Raw genomic sequence first — 24,253 nt, forward strand, 5'->3', positions numbered from 1 at the left:
GTTTGGATGTAGTCTTTTCATGTCTGTGCTGTTTGGATGTAGTCTTCTCATGACTGTGCTGTTTGGATGTGGTCTTCTCGTGTCTGTGCTGTTTGGATGTAGTCTTCTCATGTCTGTGCTGTTTGGATGTAGTCTTCTCATGATTGTGCTGTTTGGATGTGGTCTTCTCGTGTCTGTGCTGTTTGGATGTAGTCTTCTCATGTCTGTGCTGTTTGGATGTGGTCTTCTCGTGTCTGTGCTGTTTGGATGTGGTCTTCTCATGTCTGTGCTGTTTGGATGTGGTCTTCTCATGTCTGTGCTGTTTGGATGTGGTCTTCTCATGTCTGTGCTGTTTGGATGTAGTCTTTTCATGTCTGTGCTGTTTGGATGTAGTCTTCTCGTGTCTGTGCTGTTTGAATGTGGTCTTCTCATGGCTGTTTGTGTTTAGATGTGGTCTTTTCATGTCTGTGCTGTTTGGATGTGGATGTGCTGCCATTTTGGTTTCTGAGGCATGTCCCCTTGTCTGTCAAAACAGAAGGGAAAAACCATACATCTTTCTAAAACAGACCAATAAAAAAATAAAATTGTATGTAAACAATTGGAGCAGCCACTAAGCAACATGTTCTGACAAAGAAAAAAATGGGAATACAACAAAACAAAAACAAGTGAGTCGTCATGGTGGAGACATACTGTACTCAACATGGTGGAGACATACAGTACTCAACATGGTGGAGACATACTGTACTCAACATGGTGGAGACATACAGTACTCAACATGGTGGAGACATACAGTACTCAACATGGTGGAGACATACAGTACTCAACATGGTGGAGACATACTGTACTCAACATGGTGGAGACATACTGTACTCAACATGGTGGAGACATACAGTACTCAACATGGTGGAGACATGCAGTACTCAACATGGTGGAGACATACAGTACTCAACATGGTGGAGACATACTGTACTCAACATGGTGGAGACATACAGTACTCAACATGGTGGAGACATACAGTACTCAACATGGTGGAGACATACAGTACTCAACATGGTGGAGACATACTGTACTCAACATGGTGGAGACATACAGTACTCAACATGGTGGAGACATACTGTACTCAACATGGTGGAGACATACTGTACTCAACATGGTGGAGACATACAGTACTCAACATGGTGGATACATACAGTACTCAACATGGTGGAGACATACAGTACTCAACATGGTGGAGACATACAGTACTCAACAGGCAACCAAGATCTGGTCATTTCTCTGATGCATTGCGAGTATGGGACCGATCCACAAGCTCTTTTTTAGTCTCCTGAAACTATAATGACACACGCACCATTCATATTTCAGATTGTTGCGTAAAACACACCACAGAACAGGTGAGAACGAACACAAACACAGAGTACTGTGGCGGCAAAAAGGCAAATAAAATTATAAAAAAATATGTATCGAAACTGTATGTTTTGTGGTTCAATATATAAACTACGTTTTAAATAATTTAAATAAAATTAACTTAAGCAGCAGACTTGAAACGTAATCAAAACGGAGAACCCTGAACACAGTGAGTCTGTTTATGCACACAAATACTCACACATCATTCAGGATACTCCGGTATTACATTTCTGAGCATGTAAACAACATATCCTGTCTCATATAATTATCCCACATAGGCGCATATCTCAATTATGTGAAACCCACAAATGATAGCTGGGATATACCAATATTATAAAAAAAAATAAAAAAGGCCACACTGAACAAAAGGCAAAGCTTTGTGCTGAAATGTCCGTTGTACTACTGTCTGTCTAGATGCCAATGTGTATGTAATTTGTATATGTATGTAATTTGGGAAAGCTATGGTTAGTCATGTATACAGGGATCTTTGTAACTGGGATAATAAGATGTATAAACAGCTTGTCCTGATAAGGCCTTGATTGGGGAAATGAGCTGTTAACTAGAAGACATGTGCATGTAAAAGCACTCATTGTGACAGGCACATCATATTAGGCAGAACGAGCAGACATCTTCCATTGAGCATAACTCTTCCCCAACAGCCTTTTCAAACTGCCGTTGCAAACCTTGGAGGCCATTGTGTACAATGTAACTTCCTCCAACACAATTCAAACACCTGATGAGTTCAGAACAGCTTACATGTAGTACACATGGGTCTGCTTTGGTTTAGCAGGTTGGAAAGGATTAGGCTGGATTCAGACAGACTTCGGTGCTCTGCATTGCCCCCCCCCCCTCCCCCCCAGAAAGGGGGGGTCGTCCACCCCGACGGGCTACAGCCGGACTACTATACGTCTCGACGGATTGTGTCTGAATTTGGCCATAGCCGTACTACGAGCTGCACTACATGTAGCGGCCACTGGAGTCTGTCTGAATGTAGCTTTACAGTTACGTAGATTATCACATTACTTGTTTGCATGTTTCTGTCATCTTTAAAAAAAAAAAAAAAAAAAAAAATTGTGTTGGCCTTGTGACCTAAAAAAAGGTACAATAACTTGGAAATTTCATTTGTGTAGATTTACAATGTCAAGGACACCATGTTTTTTTATATGATGCTATGTGTATGGTAATTCCTAGAGGCTCTAGCTCTGAGAGAAAGGGAGAATCCTTGTAGTCACCCTGTTGGGTGGGGGTGTGGGGGATGGAGGGTAGTGTTGCTATGTGTAGATGGTACAGTAGATCTCGTCATGTTGTGTTGGGGATGCACAATAGTTCTGTTCTCATACACGTGTTGTATTGGGGATGCACAATAGTTATGTTCTCATACACATGTATTTCACCTTAAAGGGATAACTGGACATTTGATTGTAGTCTTTTCTTCTTCATTGCACAGTGCACAGATAGTTTTCATACAATTTTCAAGTTGCCATTACTGTACACTTCAAGTAACCATGAACCATTTTGCACCACTAATGGCAAGCAAACAAGCTAACTATTTGTAGTTTGTGGACATCTTTTGTTTTCAATGAGAGATGCCAACAAATGCTAAACTAGTTGAAGGAAAACTGCAGAAACCCTTTTCCCAAAAGGTGACAAGTGTTTGGCGAAGACGCACCAAAGACTACAGGCAAAAATGTCGAGCTATCTCTTTAATGACTATGTTTACATGGACTGCGATATTCCGATATTAACCCGGTTAAGACAATACTCTATTAATAAGACACTGCAAACAGCATGTTCTGATTACCTTAACCTGAAGCCGTGATAGTCGGAGTAATGGAGCAATACAGTAGTTGAATTAAGAGTATTCTGATCTTAGTCTCATTATTGTTTTTATTTGATTGATTTATTTGAGGGACAATGCACATTAATGAACATTTGGTAACACTTTACAATAAGGTATACAATGTACAGTATTAGGAAACGAATGAGGAACGAATGAGGAAATAACTATTAGTTAATGATTCATTATTAGTTTCAGTTTGTGAGTATATTAATCATTAGTTAATAATTGGTTAATGATTAGTTAAATTCAGTTTGTGAGTATAGTAGTTAATTATCATTAATTAATGATTAGTTGGTCAGTTCCTGAGTAGAGTAGTTAATCATTACTTAATAATTACCTGTCCATTAGTTACTCTTTTTGTGTACCCTATTTTAAAGTGATGCATCATAGTGAATAGATCCTGAGTACTTAATCATTACTTAATTATTACCTGTCTATTAGTTACTCTTTTTGTGTACCCTATTGTAAAGTGGTGCATCGTACTGAGTAGTTCATGAGTACTGAATCATTACTTAATTATTACCTGTCTATTAGTTACTCTTTTTGTGTACCCTATTGTAAAGTGGTGCATCGTACTGAGTAGTTCATGAGTACTGAATCATTACTTAATTATTACCTGTCCATTAGTTACTCTTTTTGTGTACCCTATTGTAAAGTGGTGCATCGTACTGAGTAGTTCATGAGTACTGAATCATTACTTAATTATTACCTGTCCATTAGTTACTCTTTTGGTGTACCCTAATGTAGGGTGAAACATCAGTCAGAGTAGTTAATGAGTTAATCATTACTTAACCCTAACAAATAAATTCAAGAGTTGTTCCGGGTGAGATTCACCAGACCTCTTAAGATGCTATACAATCGCGCAATAAAAATTCTTGACAGGAAACCAATTAGGTTTCACCACTGCAGAGTAATCTAAAAACTAAATATTCTAAGTTTTGATGACTTTATTGGTTTTGCAAATGTAAAAACCAATAAATGTCGGGTCCTCTGCGACATGGTAAACCTCTGGGGCATTCGTGCAAAGTGCCGCTCTGAAGAACCACCCGAGGACAAACAGCCCTCTCTGTACGGGGCGTTCAAATGTGGAACTCACTGCCCACACACATTAAACAGGAACGTAGCTGAGAGCATTTCAAAACCATTCTAAAGCAGTTCCTGAAGAGTAATTACCAATGTTCCCATGTATGACTGTTATGTTGTTTTTTGATGTATCGACTGTTTGATTAACCAATTTTCGGAGTCTATGACATCAATCTTATGTTTATTGTATTTATTTTAATGTATTTTACTGTACTTTGCTTTTAACTGGTGCTTTTAGTAACATCTAGGGACGGGCATTGCAAATTAGCCCTTGGCTATAAATGGTGTGATACAGGACATCCAATGTTTTAGTAAATGTTATATGTACAGGTATGTACGTGTATCTGTCCCTATACAAATAAATAAAAATTAAGTGAAATTCGAACCCACAGCCCGAGGTTGTTAGTTCTCTACCAACTGAGCTAACCAGACTGTTGAATCAGGTTAGTCGGTAGAGCCATACTATGGATCTGTAGAGCCGGAGAAAAAGGATTCAAGATTTGAAGGTATGTTCTACCCAAATACTACTTTCTGACCCAGTACTTATAGTTTTTAAAGTATATTCCACCCAAATACTACTCTCTGTCCAAGTATGTATAGTTTTGAAGGTACATTCTGTCCTTTAAAACCATAGGTACTTAGACAGAAGTAGTATTTGGCTGGACTATACCTAAGTACTTGGACATGAAATAGTATTTGGGTGGAATATACCTTCAAAACTATAAGGACTTCGACAAAAAGTCGTATTTGGGTGGAATATACCTTTGAAACGAGAAATACTTGAACAGAAAGTTGTATTTGCGTAGAATATAGCTTTGAAATGGTAAGTATTTGTACAGAAAGTAGTATTTGGGTGGAATATATCTTCAAAACTATAAGTACTTGAACAGATAGTAGTATTTGGGTAGAACATACCTTCAAAACTATAATACTTGGTCTCTGCCGCCTCTACAGATCCATAGTATGGCTCTACAGAATGACCTGATTCAACAGTCTGGTTAGTTCAGTTGGTTGGGAACCTGACTAACAACCCTAACAACCTTGAAACACTCACCCGGAACAACTCTTGAATTTATTTGTTAGGTATAAGTAATGATTCAGTACTCGTTAACTACTCCGTATGATGTTTCACTTTACATTAGGGTACACAGAAAGAGTAACTAATTGAAGCTAATAATTAAGTAATGATTAACTAACAAACTGACCATTAACTAACCATTAACTAATGATTAACTACTCTACTCAGGAACTGCCCAACTAATCATTAACTGATTAACTAATGATTACTGTAACTACTATACTCACAAATGATTAACTAATGATTAACTATTGTACTGACAAACTGAATTTAACTAATAACTAATGATTACATACAATTCGGCAAACACAAAAAGTGGTTTATCTCGACACTTAAGGGGACCTGCCAGATTTCAGTGCCGAATTCTGTGCTATTCGGCATTGCGCCACCTACTGGCAAACACAAAAAACGGTTTACCTCGAGAACTGTTCTTCCGATGTTGACCTGATAGATTGCAGTGCAGAATTTCGTAGGATTAGGCATAGCACCACCTACTGGCAATGCAAAAAAGTGGTCTATCTCGAGAACCATTCGTTGGATCGACTTCAACCTCGGGGAGTGCGCTTAGAGGGACCTGATGGAGTTCAGTCCAGACTTTTGTGCAATTCGGCATAGCACCACCTACTGATACCTTACAGTACACACACAACACAATAACAGGCCAGAGTCCCAGCAAACTAGATTTGAAGGCCGCGTAGCGGCCTGATAATCTAGTACCCACAAACTGACTTTAACTAATCATTAACTAATCAATAACTAACAGTTGGTTCCTGATTAGTTCCCTAGTAACTACTGTAAATGGTGTCTACCTTATTGTAAAGTGTAAAGTGAATATTACTGTAAATGTGCCATTATTAGCCAGATGGCTAATTTTCAACTGCTGTCCCTTGGAAATCCAGTTAGAATTGCCAGTGCCTCACACTGACAAACAGGAGTATTAATCCTAACATACATGTATTTGATGGTGGGAGGAAACCGGAGCACCTGGAGAAAACCCACACGAACATGGGGAGAACATGTAAACTCCACACAGAAAGCACCTGGGACGGACCAGGGTTTGAACCCGGGACCTCCTTGCTGTGAGGCAGATGCGCTAACATCTGAGCAACCGTGCTGTCCATTGAAGTGCACTGTAGACATGTAAACATGGCGTGGGGGGGACTGAGGGAAATCTAGCCCTATTTGCTTACTTACCAATGATGATGTTGATTGGTAGATTCCTTTCTCAGCACAATCCATGCTGTGCCTCCTACTAGCTCCAGATAGTTAGCCACAAACCAATACAAGGTCAATGGGGTCGCGCTCCTGTCTGTGCAAGCTTGGTAAGTACATGTAGCAAACAGGGCTAGTGTTACAAAAATCACAAGCATCCCTTTAAGGTCAATAGTAGGATTATTGCAGGCCATGTAAACCTAGTCGATGGATAATTATAGCACAGCTGATTCTAGTATTCAAATATAGGCCCTCCTGAGCTTCTTCTCCTCTTTCCACCACACACACACACACACACACACACACACACACACACACACACACACACACACACACACACACACACACCTCTTACCCACTCAACCACAAAAAACACAGACTTACAATGATTCAGTCCACTCACATCATCTCTAAAGTAAAAAAGAAACTGCATGTGTTATCATAGTACTGTACAATCCTGGTGGTTTGGCTGAGATGACTGCTTGTCAGTGTTCTCCTCTCCTCTTGTCTCTCCTCTCGTCTCCATCGCTCCTTCACACTGTCCATCGCTCTCTGCTCGTCCTGCTCCTCCTCGCTCCTCCCTAGACGAGCAGTGATGTGTGTCCGTGCGGACGAGGCTGGACTGTTAATAGTCGAGTTGAGCTGCCAGGAAGCGGTTTCTTGGCGTTGTGTTTTTCTGGTTCCCAGATAAAAAGACCTTGAGCTTGTGTTCTGTCCATCTTTTGTCCCTTCCTTCCTTCCTTCCTTTTATATCCTCCTCTCCAGGTTTGTTTGCTTTCTCCAGACACAGCAAGATGACTGGGTCGCTACTTTGACCACTGTCCTCATGTAGTTCACTTCCTACCTGACCTTTAGCTTGAATGCTTTTCATTGAGATTAGAATTGTCCAAGAGAAATATGACTAGCTTTGAAAACGTCTAGACTAGAGAAACATTGATCCTACTACCCAGCCATCTATGACTGGAACCTTTTGGCACTAGGAGAACGTGACAGAGCATTATAGTGCTGATTGTGATGGCAGTACCCCCCCCCCCCCCCCTCCTGCCCACTCTTACTCTGTGGCTGCTATTGGTCACATCATTGGAAAACATTAGCAGGCCAGCCACAGACACAAAGTTATGACAGACTCAATCATGTATGATGTAAAGCAGCTTTTCCAGATGATTCTCTCTGTGGAACAGGTGGATCTCTAAGCATTTGAAGCTACTCTGGCTCCCAGGAAAAGGAAGTACTGCATGTAAATCCAGGTGTTGGTCAAGTTTAGGTGCAATTTCTGATGTGGAATTCATGTCAGGTGCTGCCCATACCAGTACAGCCTCAACTGGACAGTATATGCGTAGCTATCAGAGCCTTGAGTGTGCTTGTTTTGTGCTTCACTCCTCCAACCTTCACAAATGCTCCTCAACAAAGCAGTGTGACACCCCACTGCAAACTTTTGAAGCATTCGGTCGATGTGCACTTAGTTCTTATCACACAGGATTCTCCCTGACAAGCAGAAGTAAAAACAACAGCACTGAGCATTACCCTTTACACAGCCATCCATCACCTGGACATGTGCTAATTCTCTCCCCTGATCATCAGCAACAGGGCTGAATACTCTTGGGTCAGTTGTGTCACCAAGAAGAAGGAGAAGGTGAGAATGAGAGACGAGAGAAGGAGAGTGTTGATAGTAACAAAGTCTTATTGCCACAGTCCCTGTTGCTGTTCATCTGATAGGAGGATGGCTCTCCGACAACTGCACCTGTCCCAGCCCGTTTCCATTCCCATAAAGGATCTGCAGCAGGACGGGACTATAACGTGGTCTCATACTCCAACCGTTCCTGCACCAGAGCATCGTCTTTGTACTGCAGCCGTGGGGGGTTGGGGGAGCAATCTATGGCCAGGATGGCCTTGCGTATACTGCGGTCCAGGACGTGGCGCTCCCAGGCTGGGTAGCGGTTCCTACAGAGGTCTATCTTGATGACGGTCTCGTCCAGGCGTGGAGCACGGGACGACGGCGTGGACGGCACCGGGGCTCGAACCTGAAACACCGGCATGCAGCCATCCCGCTCCGAGTACTTCCCCATGTCACGCTCCAGGGTTGTGGTACCACCGCGGTTAGAGCGCAGCGAGTTAGTGGCGCCCTCAGATGGCAGCGTGGAGAACTGAGCAGTGGGGTCCAGGTCGAGGGGGTGGCCGCTGGGCGAGCTGGGGAAGCGAGGCCCGTTGGGGTGGAAAAAGGCGTAGTACATGAGCATGAAGACCACGCCGGTCAGGAAGCTGCTGAAGATGACGCAGAGGGCGGGCACGGCGAAGGAGTCGGTGGCCTTAAGGGGGCGGTAGAGGTACCACAACGCACTCAGAGCAGCATTCTCCACCAGGATCAACACGTAGTAGATGAACAGACGGTACCTGCACAAAGATACAATAGACGATCAAACCAGATAATCCAGATGACAAGCCTAATCATAAATGCCACCAAAACCTTCAGCTTGTACTAGAGCTGCAAACATTAGTCGATTAATCGATTAGTCAATCGACAGAAAATTAATCTGCAACTATATTTTGTAATTGATTAATCATTTACTAATTTGTAATAAAAAATCAAATAAAAAATTCTCATTCCTTAACACGTTCACTGCCAATGACGTGTTGATACGTCAAAAAAAATCCAACGGTTGACTGCCAATGACGTGTTAACTCATTCTCTGCCAGGGTCATTTCGGTCTGTGTGCTCCCAGTGCCAGGATTTTGAGCATATTTCCTGATCTTCCAGGACCCACAGAATATTCTGTGCTAGGAATAAAATTACACAACATATCTCACAATAAAGCAGAGACTCTCTTCTTACCCCTTGTAAAAAACTGAAACTCGACCATGTTTCCTTGTTTAGTTACAAGCAGTGGAAGTTAGCTTGTTTTCACTGAAAATGCCCTCCTTTGTAACAGAAAGAGGAGAAAAAGAGGTTTTTAGTGAACGACACCGTTTCATGCAGAACTCTCTTTTGAGCCTTTTATTTTTTGCCTCAGTGACACATCAGACATATACATATATATACATATACAGTATTTATTTATTTATTTATTTATTTTTTCCCAAAAAAATAAAAAATAAAAAAAAGTTTTTACTGACTTTTACTGCCAAGTGGTATCACAGTTTACATTGTCTCAGTGCTTTTCATAACATGACATAAAATAAACCAGTTCAAATAATCTCAATAGTGCTTTTCAAATAAAAAAATAATCAGTTGGTATAGTCTGGCCAGCCGTGGTAGATAGCAAAACATGGGTTCCTGCATAAGGCGACACCACAGGCACCGCACATGAATGTGGTCTCACGGCGCTTCTTATTCCCGGCACAAACCTTGCATTTCCTAGCTGCTTTTGTTTTCTTTCGGCCGGTGCTGGGAACCTTCACTGGGGCATGGCTAGCCAGGTTGCCAGACAGCCGGGTCTGTGGGTCAGTATATGGTGCCCTCGGTGCACGCAGTGTGGGGGAGGTCCAGGCCTTGATAATGCTATCCATGAAGGAGAGCATGGTTTTGCAGCTCCCCTGGGGATTCTTTGCCTTGTAGAGGACAAATGAATTGAACAGGCAAATTTGAAACATATACAAGACAAATTTGTTTGTCCACTTGTAGGACTTTCTTATGAATGAGTGGTACGACAGGTTTTGGTCCAATTTGTCGACCCCATTCATGTTGCGGTTGTAATCAATAACACTAACCGGCTTGGGGACTCTAGCCCTCTGGACCCTAGACCACCACTGCTGTGCCCATGTCGTTGTGGTGAAACGTGGACACCATCCTCACCACATTTGTGTCCCTCCAGGCCAACACCATTACCCTTTTATTGTGAAAGGCCATTCTCTCCCCACTCTGCAGGTCTAAATTTGAAGCCGAGTGAATGGCTGCTGGTTCACCTCGGTTTTTTCGCAGTGTCCCACACACATGGGTTTTCAAATCAAGCAGCTGATCACATAATTTCACACTGTTATAGAAATTATCCATGAACAGCCTGTAGCCCTGACCCTCTAGTCTACCAAGGAGACTTACAACAGTGTCAGCCAAGGCTACATGATCCCCTGAGTACGGACGGAGACTGAAACAGAATCCAGTTGCTGAGTCACAAAGTATATATGATTTGATCCCATAGCGGATCGGTTTTTGCGGGTTGTAAACCTTGAAACTCAGCCTTCCGCGCCACATGAGGGTGCCTTCGTCAATTGAAATGTTCTCATCTGGCTGGTACAGTTCCTGGAACTTATTTACCAGATAGTCCAAGACTGGACGGACCTTGAACAATCTGTCACCTGGGTTTGCTACAGTATTGTCAGTAAAATGGAAGAACCTCAGAATAAGTTGGAACCTATTTCGAGACATGGTCTTTCCGAAATAGTGGGTGGTGTAAACCTCGTCAGTGGACCAATACATGCCCAGTTCTGGCTTACGGATTATGCCGGTCAGGAAAAGAAGGCCCAGGAAGCTTTTGAGTTCAGTCACTGAGAGAGGCGTCCATTCGTTCACCCTGGACTCTGGCTTGTCTGTGACCTGGCTGATGATCTGCTCAGCATAGATATTAGTTTGCATTACAAGATGCTGGAGCAGCTCATCTGTCAAGATCAACTGCACGAAGTCCACAGGTTGGTCTGATTCAAGAGCGGCAGCACCGTTGAGCGGGCCTGGAATGGTGGTGAATGGAATGTCCTCTGGCACCCAAGCCTCTTCCTCCATAGTATGCCAGACAGGAGGATCTGGCTTGCCACGTCCCTTTCCATGTGGGCGACCTGTAAATTATAGAATAGAAATACATATTTACCATAAAATACATTTCATAAAATACATATATTACAATACATGTATTTACAATACAATAACATATTTTTGTTGTATGTGGTAAGTGTGATGAGAAACTTTTTGTCCTTACCTGGCTTTCTACTGCTAACTGGTGGTGTAGGACTACACACAGGACTGGGACTAGGACTGGACTGCGCCTCCATCGACTCAGAGTCTGAAAACACAAAATATCAAAGTATGATAAATATGTGCACAAAATCAAATAAATAATTTACTTTTACAGTTGCCATGTGGATTTTTAGCTTAGCTTGATAAAAGCATAAACAAATGGAACCAAATGAAACCCTTATTTTCTTTCTCTCTCTCTCTCTCTCTCTCTCTCTCTCTCTCTCTCTCTCTCTCTCTCTCTCTCTCTCACACACACACACACACAGGAATCACACACACACACACAGGAACACACAGGCAGCTGCAGGCACCCAAATGGCGATCGATCACAATAACATACCTTCTGCATAACGTTGCACAACACAGAGCTAGTCGAGTCGCTAAGTTTACACAGACGGCTGTGTGTGATCATTTCATCTCAAACGCGATAGAAAAAATAGTTCTTACCAGTGTCATCGCTCACTCGAAGTGGCACCCATTCCTCCTCGGATTCATCTGTGTCAGACGGATCAGAACGCTGTGAACTGTATGGGCTCTCGGCGACCTGCCGAGCCTTCGTCCCCCTGGCGCTCCGTCGTGGAGCAACAACAAAAGAAACGCCCGCGTCTTCCTCGCCATCGTCGCCATCCGAGAACTCTGGGTCTGACTCTGTTTCGACCACAGGCTCCATCTGGACCCTGGGCAGGGTCAGCAGCCCCATGGTCTCTTCGATTGTCCGCTGGCGTGGACCGGGATGCGTGCTGGAACTGGGCCCAGGCAGGGAATCTGCCTGAGGACGCCCAACAGAGCCGCTGCGGCTGCGGGCACGCCATCGGGCAAGCCAGCCACCGCGGCGACCGCCTCTCTTCATCTGCTACTGCTAAATAGATTTCTAAACTACTACTTACTACTGCTTACTTACTTACTACTTTCACTGTCTCTCTCTGTCGGTATGTCTCTGTCTCGGTCTCTTTCTCTCTCGATCTCTTTCAAACAACTCTTTCTCTCTCGATCTCTTTCAAACAACTCTGTCTCTCTCGGTCTCTTTCAAACAACTCCCACAGGGAAAACTTAACTTTTCCCATGGGGTTTTTTTTTTTTTTTTTGATCATGTGATTTCGGAGGCGGCGCCATGCTTGTGTTAGCGGGTTCCTTTTATCAATTTGACCTGAAACAATGTCACAGGCTGGGAAAGTGTCTGATGGAATGTAAACAGCCAAAACATGAAAGTACGTCCGAGTACGTCTTTGGCACAGAACGCCATTGTAAAAAGTACGTCCGAGTACGTCTTTGGCAGAGAATGAGTTAATACGTAAAAAAAAAAAAAAAAAAAAAATTTGACGGTGGGACGTTGATCTAACCCTTTTACATCTCTTATATAAATATTGAAGCCACCGAACGTGTACAACCCATTCCACCGACCCACTAAGTGGCGACAGTGCTCTCCATTCTAGAAAAAGCCGAGCCAAAACTGCAGGGGAACGCGCAATGAAACCATTCTCATACTGTAAAATGGATTGGCGAAAACGCTTTCGCTTTCGCGCTGATTGCTGGCGGTGGGGGATTGCAAATTTGCATAATAGATTATGGGTGCAACACACTTTGAAACACGCAGCATAAATAAGACCAGAATCGCAAAAGAAACCCCGTTTCTTGGGGTTTCTCAACCGAAACCCCAAGAAACGAGCGAGCCCATCCAGACTTGCCCAGCGGCCGCCAGCAGACAGGAGCAAAGCAGCAGCAGAAACGAGCTTGTGACACGCCCGCTGCAGCCAAGAAAAACACACACGGAGGGAGGAGTTTGAAGTAGAGGGGGGTTTCCTGCTGTTATGGAGGAAATTACTGTTCAAAACTATTGTTTAGATGTCTGACGTCTTACTGATGCCAAAAATGAATGGTTAAAGTGACTGTTCTATCGAATTTCACAAAAAGCTATTTATCTCAGCTTAAATTTTCAGACGCTGAAACCATGCTGTATTCAAGTGCTAATGCCTACATAACTACTAACTCTACAAACTAACTCTTTTAGACAGAGAAAGCACACATTATATTAGTTCTTTTGAGATATTTTGTGTTCACAAAATCTTAGCAGAAAAGAATCCTCGGGTCTTGAAAGATGAGCCAGAATCCTCAAAAAAACGCTCTGGCAGAAGCTACCTACAGTAAAAAAAAAATGGCTGGCAGTGAATGTGTTAAATGTAAATATTTTCTGGTTTCTTCAGGGGCTGTGTCGACTGGAAGCGTTTATTTGAGCTGCCTTTCTGCAATTCATTCTTGATGGTAAGGACGCGCTAGGAACACTGCTCTTCCCAGCATGCACCTGGCCTTTAAGTGCTCTCGACGGCTAGTGTTTTGGGGCGCAGCGCTCTGGGCGCCTCAAGCAGAGAAAAGCTCAACTTTTGGAGAGGAGCGCTGCTCATCATCACAGCAACATGATGGACATGATTTCCGAAGCACTCTGACCTGAAGAAAACGCTTCCTGATGACACGGCCCCTTTCTTCGTACGGCGCTATTCTTTGCGCTGCCGTTTGCGGGCCTCTCATTGCTATCTTCCCTGCGTCTTAAGCTATCGTCTGCCTCCACCATCCAGTTTTGTGCTGGGATCTAAGCGCAGAGACAGGTGTAGGCGTGGCCCAGGCGTGTCTGTGGGGGTCTAGCCTATCATCTCCCTCCCGCAAGTGTCATTTTGCGCTCTGGCGAAGATACCGTCGCGATGTTCTGAGCGTAAACAGAGGTTTGGGCGTTCCCCGTGCCAAAATAGGCGTTGCAGCGCAATGTGTTAGAAAAAAAGGGCCTTGGGTGCTCTCAATTTTAACACCACCAAATAGCAGGTCTTAGCGCAAAAAAAAACTCTACGCCAGCCGCCAGGCATACGCCTGAGCGCAGACAGTATTCTCCGCGCAGTGCAGGAAATCCTCGCTTGGATAGGCCCATTACGCACGGCTCGCGCGCGAACACACTTCCCTCCTCAGAATGCCACGTTGATTTTCAACTAACCTACACTGCAGAAAAAAAACACTGTGATGTGATGTGACTGTGAACACAAGTGATTTGCGTTTTGAATTGGATTACCGGGGGAACGAGGGTCTGGCGGGCCGGGAGTCTGTGTGTAGCGTGGGGAGAGGTGCTTTTAAGTGTTCGGCTAGTGTGCCGTGTCCTGGAGGGGCGTCTCCCCGGAGAAGGTGTGAGCTGGGCCGGGTAGGCAGGCCGGGTGGGTCAGTAGAGGCACTGAGGCAGCGCTGTGCGCGGTCCCGCAGATCGAAATCAGTTTCTGGCAGCAAATCACTTTTTGACACAACACCGGCCAGTAGGCTATACAGTAACCTCTCTCCCTGCAATTGCACCATGCAACAATAGCTTAACCCGAGTGGACAATTCTGGTATAGGCTATTGAAATAGGCTAGAATTAAAATCTCACACATCCATACCCTATTAAAGAAACGTTTAAATGTGTATGTTATAGCCTATATGAGCGAAACGATTAATTACTAATTACTAATTACTAATTACAAAAGCATCAATTTTCGTTACGAATCCGAACTGGTTCATCCTCCAATTCTCTCGCTCTCTCACCTCTCTCTCTCTCTCTCTGACTATCTCCCTCTCTGTTTTCCCTCTCTCTCTCTCTCTCTCTCTCTCTCTCTCTCTCACTCTCTCACTCTGCTTGCACTGAGCAACAAAGAAGCTGCTGTCACAGACGTGATGGCGGTGATGCTGTGGCTTTTAAGGGGAGTGATCTCACCTTGTGAATCTTGTTATGGGCATAAACACACCTATGGAGGTTTTGGAGGGTGGGTTGGGAGGGAAGATAGAGCCCTAAGGGCCCTATCTTCGCAACGGCGGTAATTTTGCGTTAGCGCCCGTTTTGCGCTGGAATAGCGCAAAGCCCTAATTGTGGGCGTGTCGGGCTGCTGCTTCACGTCATCTCGGCGCAAACCTCCATAGGCGTGTTTATGCCCATAAAGGATTCACAAGGTGAGATCACTCCCCTTAAAAGCCACAGCATCACCGCCATCACGTCACCAGCTTCTTTCTTGCTGAGAGCAAGCAGAGAAACAGAGAGAAAAGAGAGGGTGAGAGAGAGAGACAGAGCGAGAGAGAGAGAGGGGGGGAGAGAACAAGAGAGGGAAGAGAGAGAGGGCCGCCGCGCAATTACGCAGTGATGTTCCAAAGCGTGCGCTTACTGTAATTAGACGTTTCGTTCATATAGGTTATAACATCTAAAAATATTTGTTTCTTTAATAGGGTAGGAATGTGTGAGATTTTACTTCTAGCCTATTTCAATAGCCTGTGTCAGAATTGTCCACTCTGGTTAAGGCATTGACTGTGGTCACGCCATCCGCGCTGTGGAGAAGCTGGTCTTGCATGCGTGCAATTGCAGGGAAAGAGGTTACTGTACTGGCCGGACACTACCGGTCGGTGCCCTGGGTGTTTTGGGCCGGCCAGGGTGGGGAGAGGCAGCTTGGCACAACACCGTCACAAATTTCTTAAAAGCAATCTACTGTTACCTCACACCACAAACCTGTATGTTCGGGAATTATGTAGCCTAATAAAACCATGACCAACAAATTCTCATTTTTAAATCAAGGTGTGTTTTTTCTGCAATGTAGGCTATAGTTGAAAATCAACATGGCATTCTGAGGAGAGAAGAGTGTGTGCAGGCGCGAGGAGAGTAAATGTATCCAAGCAAGGATTTCCTGCACTGCACGGAGAATACTGTGTGCGCTCAGGCGTATGCCTGGCGTAGTGGGGTTGTTTGCGCTAAGACCAGCTATTTGCTGAGAGCACCCAAGGCCCATTTTTCTAACACATTGCGCTGGAACGCCTATTTTGGAACGGGCAACGCCCAAACCTCTCTTTGCACTCGGCACATACCGACGGTATCTTCCCCACATGGCTAAATGACACTTGCGCGAGACACATGATAGGCTAGAGGCCCACCGACACGCCTGGGCCAAGCCTACACCTGTGTCATCCCAGCGCAGACGATAGTTTAAGACGCTGGGAAGATAGCAATAAGAGGCGCGCAAACGCAGCGCAAACAATAGCGCCGTACGACGATAGGGTCCTTAGTCTTCTATGACAGTAAACTGATTATCTTTGGGTCGTGGACTGTTGCTCAGTCAGGACAAATTAAGACATTTGAGGACGTCATTTTGGGCTTTGAGGAAAAAGTGATCGACATTTTCACCATTTTGTGACATTTTATAGACCAAACAACTAATCGATTCATTGAGAAAATAATCAACAGATTAATCCATAATGAATGTAATTGTTAGTTTCAGCCCTAGCTTGTACAAAATGTTGCTGCCAGAATACTAGTGGTAGGGCAGCTCGCCTGGAGGTGGGTCCGGCACGCTTTGGCCAAACTCCAGAGTAGGTCCGTCTTGAGCGCGGCTCGGCATATAGTTTTTTTTAATGGAAACCGAAATCGAGGCGGTATGGCATGGCTTGGCGAGGTTAACTCATTGAGTGCCAAGGACGTCGATCGACGTCAAAGTAAATAGTGACGTAGAGTGCCAAGGACGTCGATCGACGTCAAATGCGTTTTTTGACGGTGGGACGTGGATGAAAGCCTCAGGCATCTCCTGTACAAATATGGGAGCTATTGAAGGTGTATAACCTATTTTACGGACTCATTAGGTGGCGACAGTGCTCTCCAGATTAGAGAGAGGTCCGGAAAACAGCTGGAAAAAGCCGTGATCAAAGAGAAACCGATGCATGCTGCAGCCAGAGCCATATAGATTGCTCTGTCTGCAACTGACGTTGGCTGCGCACAGCAGTCAATCTGCGCACACAACTGAGCTCCTCTGCCTCTGTCTGTCTGTCTGCATAGTTTATCCACAAGATTAGCCGCCAGAAAGGCAGCACCCGACGCCGAAGGGCCAAACCTTTCCCTGCAGTCCGGCTTGGCATTTCCGTATCGCGCTGGGAACAAAAACGGAGCCCTCCGAAAATAGAGTGGGTGCGTGTTGGCTGTGTGTTCGTGTGGGGAGGAGTTTGCAGCTGAGGGGGGGAGGGGGGGAGAGCGGGGTGGGGCACGCAGGGCATCACACAACTACACCACGTCACTACATCAGAAAATATTATCTTCAGACTCAGTGAATGTGCTTGAAATGCTTCATTTCACAAAAGGCGGAATATCTCAGCTAATAATTTGAAACGCCTGTATTTGCTCAAAACGACCTATCTTCTCCGGCTCATAACTAAAGAACGGAAAATGGTATCAATAAACTTTTTTTTGCTGATGATACAATAGAGCCAGCTCGTTCTTTGTGCATGTTCGGTGTTTACATAGTAATATCACACAATATTCTGTGGGCCTCGAGAAATCACTGAAAACGCTCTGAAAACTCTGGCACTGGGAGCGTCCGTTCTCCAAAAGTTGCTGGCACTCAATGAGTTAAAGGTGTAAGTGAAAAAGCCCCATTAGACTGTTTCAGAAACCGTTAAAAGTTCCCCGTAGCTTTAAGAAAAACATATTTTCTGATTAATGCCCAAGGCATTGTTGAAAGTATACATGGGCCCAACTGTCTAAATATAAATATATTAATACAAATATTAAGGATCACAAAGACATTCAATTCAAGAATCCTTCAAGAATTTAAGAATCTGGAAATCTTTGAAAATTTTGAAACAACGAATCACTAAAACAGACACAAACAAACACAAAAAGGGTAATGTAATGAAGATACAATAAAATATGTAATGTAGCCTACAGAATAAAATAGAGTGGAACAGAACAGAATTGAAGTGAACTGAGTTGAGCACCCTCCTCACCTTGTGCGACCCTCCTTGACGTTGAACCAGGAGAAGATGTAGATGATACCCACCACCATGTCAAACACAATCTCCTCCCACTTGCTGATGCAGAAGTCGGTCTGGCAGTGGACGATCCAGAAGGTCATGACGCACCAGTGCAGCACGATGAAGATGCCAAAGTAGAGCTGGAACACGGAGGCGAACAGGGCGAAGGTGATGACCCTGGCCGCGATGGTGAAGAAGTGCCAGCAGAACTGGAGGATCACGGCCAAGTAGCTGATGGGCTTCTTGTCGTCCCGAGAGTCTCGCAAGGCTTTCTGGTAGGAGGCCAAAGCCCAGGCCAGAGATACAAGGGAGGCTGCTGCTGTCATGCCTACAGACAGACACACAAAGACAATACCAGAGCCATGTTTGATTTCAATGCCACATCATGAAGACTTTGAGACATCTTGTTGCGACTGTATGCAGCAGAAAGTACTCAAGTACAAGTCAAGTACTCAAGAACAAGTACTTGAGTAGTTTTTCGAGGATTTGTACTTTTAAATTATTTATAATGCTATACTGTCTTAGTGGCCGGGCCAGCGAAGCGGCAGGGCCACTTATTGTATTTGCCTGTATTATTATTCTTCTCCCAGGAAGTTTGACTTCCCATGCATGAAAACTAACCAAACTTTGCACAAAGGTCCAGTCCCATGCCAAACGTCTTTGATGCAAATTTGGGGCCAATAGTCCTAACGGTGGCACTACAGCGACCGTCTAAAGTTTCAAACTTTGAAAATTCATAACAAATCAGGCATACGTGCTACGGCTTTGCAACTTTCACCGAAATGTGCGCCTAAATGAGGGGAAACTTTGTATAATGCAACCTATGGCCAATTATGAAGTCTAAAGACCGTACAACTGCAAAAACTGTAAAACTAATTAAACCCTACTCCTCCCACATGTTTTCTTCAAACGACACCAAACTTCAGCATCTACATCGTTAGACTGTCCTACACAAAAGTATCAAACAGATTTTGATTGGTCAAAAATTTAGCCCACAGTGCATCAAAACGTTTAATTCTGCCCCCGTGTATAGCCTAATTGCCTTAATTACCTAGGGCAATTAGGTTGTATTTGTGATGTCATCAGTCACTCAAACAATTGTGATGCCATCACTGATGTCACTCGAGCAATTGTGATGTCATAGCTCAAAGCCTTGAGACTTGCCCGGCCACGACCCATTGATGCGCAGCAGCTATAATTTAAGTTATATTCTACTGGAGTACTTTTAAATGTACACTGAGTAAATGAGTAAATTCAGATTTTTGTTTTGCACACTGCACTATGAAAATAAGCACGGTAACATTAGTTACCACATGTGTACTTGTAATGATAGTAATAATAGTATTATATTATATTATATTATATAATACAAGTGGACAGTACTGTATTATATAGTATGTATATACTATATATCTATAATTGTTTCACTGACACCTGCCTGTGTGTTTTTCTTTATGTGTTTTTGATATAAGTATGTTATGTTACTGTCATTGTTTACTGCTGCTGTTATGCAAGAATTTCCCTTCGGGGATAAATAAAGTACTCATCTATCTATCTATCTATCTATCTATCTATCTATCTATCTAATCTATCTACCTATCTACCTATCTATCTAGTTACGTCGCAAATTCTGTGCAGATTTTGCGACTTGCTTAGCCCGTTGCATGATGGTTAGAAAAGTTGTCCGACTTGCTCTGCCTGCCCGACACACCCACAGTGAAATGTAGAAACTTTAGAAATGTTATATCTATTCCAAGCTGTCACTCCATATTGTACATAAATACCACCTGTAATGCCTACATAAAGAAAACATTTGAGAATCAGCGCCAAGGGACAGGTGCCAAAACGAACTCCTTTGATTGGTCAAAAGGGTTCATGTAACTAGGGATGTCGACGGTTAACCGTTAACCGGTTAACCGTCGAGAACGTCTTTGGTCGGTTAAGCATGTCGGTTAAACGGTCAATTTCCATGTTAATTTGCATATAACAGTGTTGCCAATGTGGCGATCCCCCCCCACCCCTTCGTGGTCAGCAATGTAACATAAGTATATTAAACGATGGGGCAAGTGTTAATCAAGCTAGATTTGGAAATAAACACATGGTTAATGTTGATTTTATCTACCTGATGTCTGATCAAACGCATTCCGCAGCGAAGCACACACACAGCTGAACACCTGCTGCAGCCACAGTGAAGTGAGCGCACTGACTGCCCCGCCCCTCTGCTGCTCCTGTCTGAGCACACAGCTCAGATGTGCTCTGTGACCATTTCAGAATGATTAACACACCCAGCGAAACAATCAGCTCATACATGTTCTATAGTTTTGTTAACTCCGTGTGTGCTGTCATTAGCCTACTTTTCCTTCACTGTCTCATTCGGTCTAACTCTCTCCCTCCCTCTCTGCAGTGCATGTTCATCATGCACACGCATGCATACGCTCGCACTCAATGATGAAACAGTAGTTTTTACCGTGTTACAAAACTAACTGCAGACATGAAGCGGTCGAATTGACGATTGAAAAGTATCAATTAACGTTAGTCTATACTGTCCAACACATGGCAGTTCGGATAAATTGTTTCACAACAAGAGACTGCGTGCGGAGTGCGGACTCGTTTTTATAATGTTGTGGAGCCCTGCAAGACACCGGGTCGATCGCGAAGGTAGTGTGGTAGATCGCATGGCATTGAGGGGGGGGGGGGATTTTTTTTTTTTTTTTATAATAAAATAAAATATAATGGAAGTACATGCAGTTGTTTATTTTAATTATGGATCATAATACAATGCAATTGTATTGTAAAGTGAGAAAAAATAAATCATGTATTGGGGGAAAAAGTGAGGCATCGATTTAAGATGCATCGATGTGTGTGCGTTTGCGATGTTGAAACTGGACTGGTAGATCTCGGGAGGCTGGCTACTTGAAAAGTAGATCTTGGGTCAAAAAAGTTTGGGCACCCCTGCAGTATAGCCTATCGGAGGAATGTTTTTGTTTAGATGGCTGGAGGATTCAACTTGTCTTCTCGTTTTGTTAATGTATTTTTTTCTGCTTGTAGATGTAAAAATAAACGCTTTCTAATGAAAAAAAATCAAGCATTTGTTGTGGTAATGGTTTAATGTGGCACAGACAGTCAAATAGCGCATTTTAATCTTCATTTTAATCTTCTCGAAGTGTGAATGTGTTTTGCAACGTATTCAATGCAGCAACTGGTGCAAAAATGCAAGCGTATGTGTTTCTTGATTTGTGATTAGAAGAATAGAATTTGTGCACCTGCAATGAAAAATTTGAGAAGGTGTAACTGTTGTGTTGGGTTTGTGGGAGAGAGAAGTCTGCAAGTCCTAAAGTATTTTTCTCTGGGACCAAATTTACTGCTACATGTGTGTGACTATTTTCTACAACTACAAAGTCACTGTCACAGGTGTGCAGTTATTTCGCTCCAATAATACCTCAATACGTGTGTGCATCTGTGTGTGTCTGTGCGTGTGTGTGTGTGTGTCTGCTTCGCTGTGTGTGTCTGCGTGTATGTGTCTGTGTGTGTGTGTGTGTGTGTGTGTGTGTGTGTGTGTGTGTGTGTGTGTGTCTGCTTCTCTGTGTGTGTCTGCGTTAGGGCTGTCAATTTTTATTCTAAATTCGAATTTAACTTCGAATGTGGGGGAGGAGGGGCATATTCGAATGTAATTTGCCATGTGCGAACTTCGTATTATTATTATTATTTTATTATTATTATTATTATTATTATTTTTTTTAATTAACCAAAATTAACCAACTGCTGCTTGCTGGTAATGTTAATCCCATGTCAGAAAAAGTCTCCAGATTTGTCGCTTTAGTCTCTTCTGAGAAAGATTGTCTCCAGGGTCTGAAAAGTTGTCTCGAGTTGGATGCAGCCAAGTTTGTGAGGCAGTGTTGTGATTGTGAGCGTCCAAGCTAACACAGCAGCGGAGAGGAGCTGACTGACTGGACCATGAGGACAGCTGAGGATTTTGTTTTTATATTCTTTTAATATTTTATATTATATATATTTATACGATGTAACCGGCAGGCGCGGACTGCATAATCGGGCACGTCGTGCCGATGCCCGGTGCCCTGCAAAAAAAAAAAAACTTTGAATATATTCGAACATTTTGCGGGCAATTCGAAGTTCGTTCGAACTTTATTTTGGGAAGAAGTGACAGCCCTAGTCTGCGTGTGTGTGTGTGTGTGTGTGTGTGTGTGTGTGTGTGTGTGTGTGTGTGTGTGTGTGTGTGTGTGTGTGTGTGTGTGTGGTGTGGGTGTCTGTGCGTGTGTGTGTGTCTGTGTCTGTCTGTGTGTGTGTGTCTGTGTGTGTGTGTGTGTGTGTGTGTGTGTGTGTCTGTGTGTGTGTGTGTGTGTGTGTGTGTGTGTGTGTGTGTGTGAGAGACAGTGAGTGTCTGTATGTAGGCCATGGCAGTGCTTGCAGGGCTGCTATAGGCACTGTGCTGCTCTGTGTAATGAAGGGAGGCAGAGGAGATAGGGTGTGTGTGTGTGTGTGTGTGTGTGTGTGTGTGTGTGTGTGTGTGTGTGTGTGTGTGTCTGTCTGTCTGTCTCTGTGTGTGTGTGTGTGTGTGTGTGTGTGTGTGTGTGTGTGTGTGTGTGTGTGTGTGTGTGTGTGCGCCTACGGACGGACATGCGCACGCGCGCGCGCGCGTGTGTGTGTGTGTGTGTGTGTGTGCGTACGGACGGACATGCGCACGCGCGCGCGTGTGTGTGTGTGTGTGTGTGTGTGTGTGTGTGTGTGTGCGTGCGTACGTACGAGGCAGAGGAGAATACCAGTGTCTGGGTAGTGTAGCGTCTATGCCTGGGCGTGGTTAGGCCTGGTATGGGCATTGGGTGCTAGAGCCCCAAACGTGTTATGAATCACCCTGGATCTTCTCTTTTTTAGAAAAACTAGGCATCTCACGCGCTAAATTCCTAGGGTCGCCTGCCGTGCAGCTCGCTGAGCTGGGCCTGCAGCTCGCATATGCAGCTCGCCCGCAGCTCGGCTGCTGCGTGGCCCCGCCTGCCCTATTGGCGTGCGCGCAATGTCTCCCTCTCTCTCTCCCCCTCAGTCTCTCTCCCCTCTCTCTAGTCCAAGCAGTGGTCAACTCCGGAGAGCCAGGTCAATATCATAGAGGGTGCAGAGCTCTTAAAAGAAGAGATGTATCCTGTAGACCAGTGGTTCTCAACTGATTTAGCCTCAGGACCCACTATTTTACTTGTCATGAAGTCGCGACCCAAATTTCAGATTTTTTTTTAAACCACTCAAATTTATTGCACAAAAAATAGCGCATTAATTTAATACACAATGCCTTCATGCACTGTTATAAACCTCAAATGAACAAAAAAGTGCAACAGAAGTGCAACTAGGGCTAAAAACCAATTGAAATAAGGCAGACTTGAATTACAGGCCTATATGTTTTTAAATTTAAACAAGTCAAACTGGTCATGCTCAGAAAGTCTTATTTGAACTGTATGAAATATGAAATAAAAGGCAGACTTATCTTGAATTACATGCCTATATGTTTTTAAACAAGTTAATAATAATAATAATAATAATAATAATAATAATAATAATAATAATAATAATAATAATAATAATAAAACAAGTTAACCTGGTCATGCTAATCCAGTTTCAGTAGTCTGAATTTAACTAATATGAAATAAAAAGGAATCACATATGCTTTTTAGTTAAACTGGTCATAACTTTTAATTAAACTGGGGCCATGCTAATCCAGTTTCAATCATCTGAATTGAACTAAAATTAAATATGAAATGAAAAGGCAGACTTCTCTTGAATTACAGGCAGAGCATATGCTTCAGCTTGTTAAACAAGTAATCCAGTTTCAATAATCTGAATTTAACTCAAATGAAATATGGAAAAAAAAAAAAAAAAAAATTGGCCAATGTCCGCGACCCAATCAAAACGGCCCCGCGACCCACC

At 43.6% G+C, this 24,253-nt stretch overlaps 1 protein-coding gene across 2 annotated transcripts in view; it reads right to left on the reverse strand.

The window, feature by feature from the left end:
• Positions 1-8,386: 8,386 nt before the first annotated feature.
• The window catches only part of xkr4 (XK related 4), a gene marked incomplete at both ends in the record, with an annotated part of 73,351 nt that continues 57,484 nt past the window's right edge, over positions 8,387-24,253 (reverse strand). For both annotated transcript variants that reach the window (XM_083653504.1, XM_083653503.1), the window contains 2 exons: positions 8,387-8,987; positions 18,299-18,653. In XM_083653504.1, the coding sequence (XP_083509630.1) occupies positions 8,387-8,987; positions 18,299-18,653 (956 nt within the window). The remainder of the gene's footprint in view (positions 8,988-18,298; positions 18,654-24,253) is intronic.

This window comes from Poromitra crassiceps (assembly GCF_964638095.1).
Source record: "Poromitra crassiceps genome assembly, chromosome: 17".
Taxonomy (NCBI): domain Eukaryota; kingdom Metazoa; phylum Chordata; class Actinopteri; order Beryciformes; family Melamphaidae; genus Poromitra; species Poromitra crassiceps.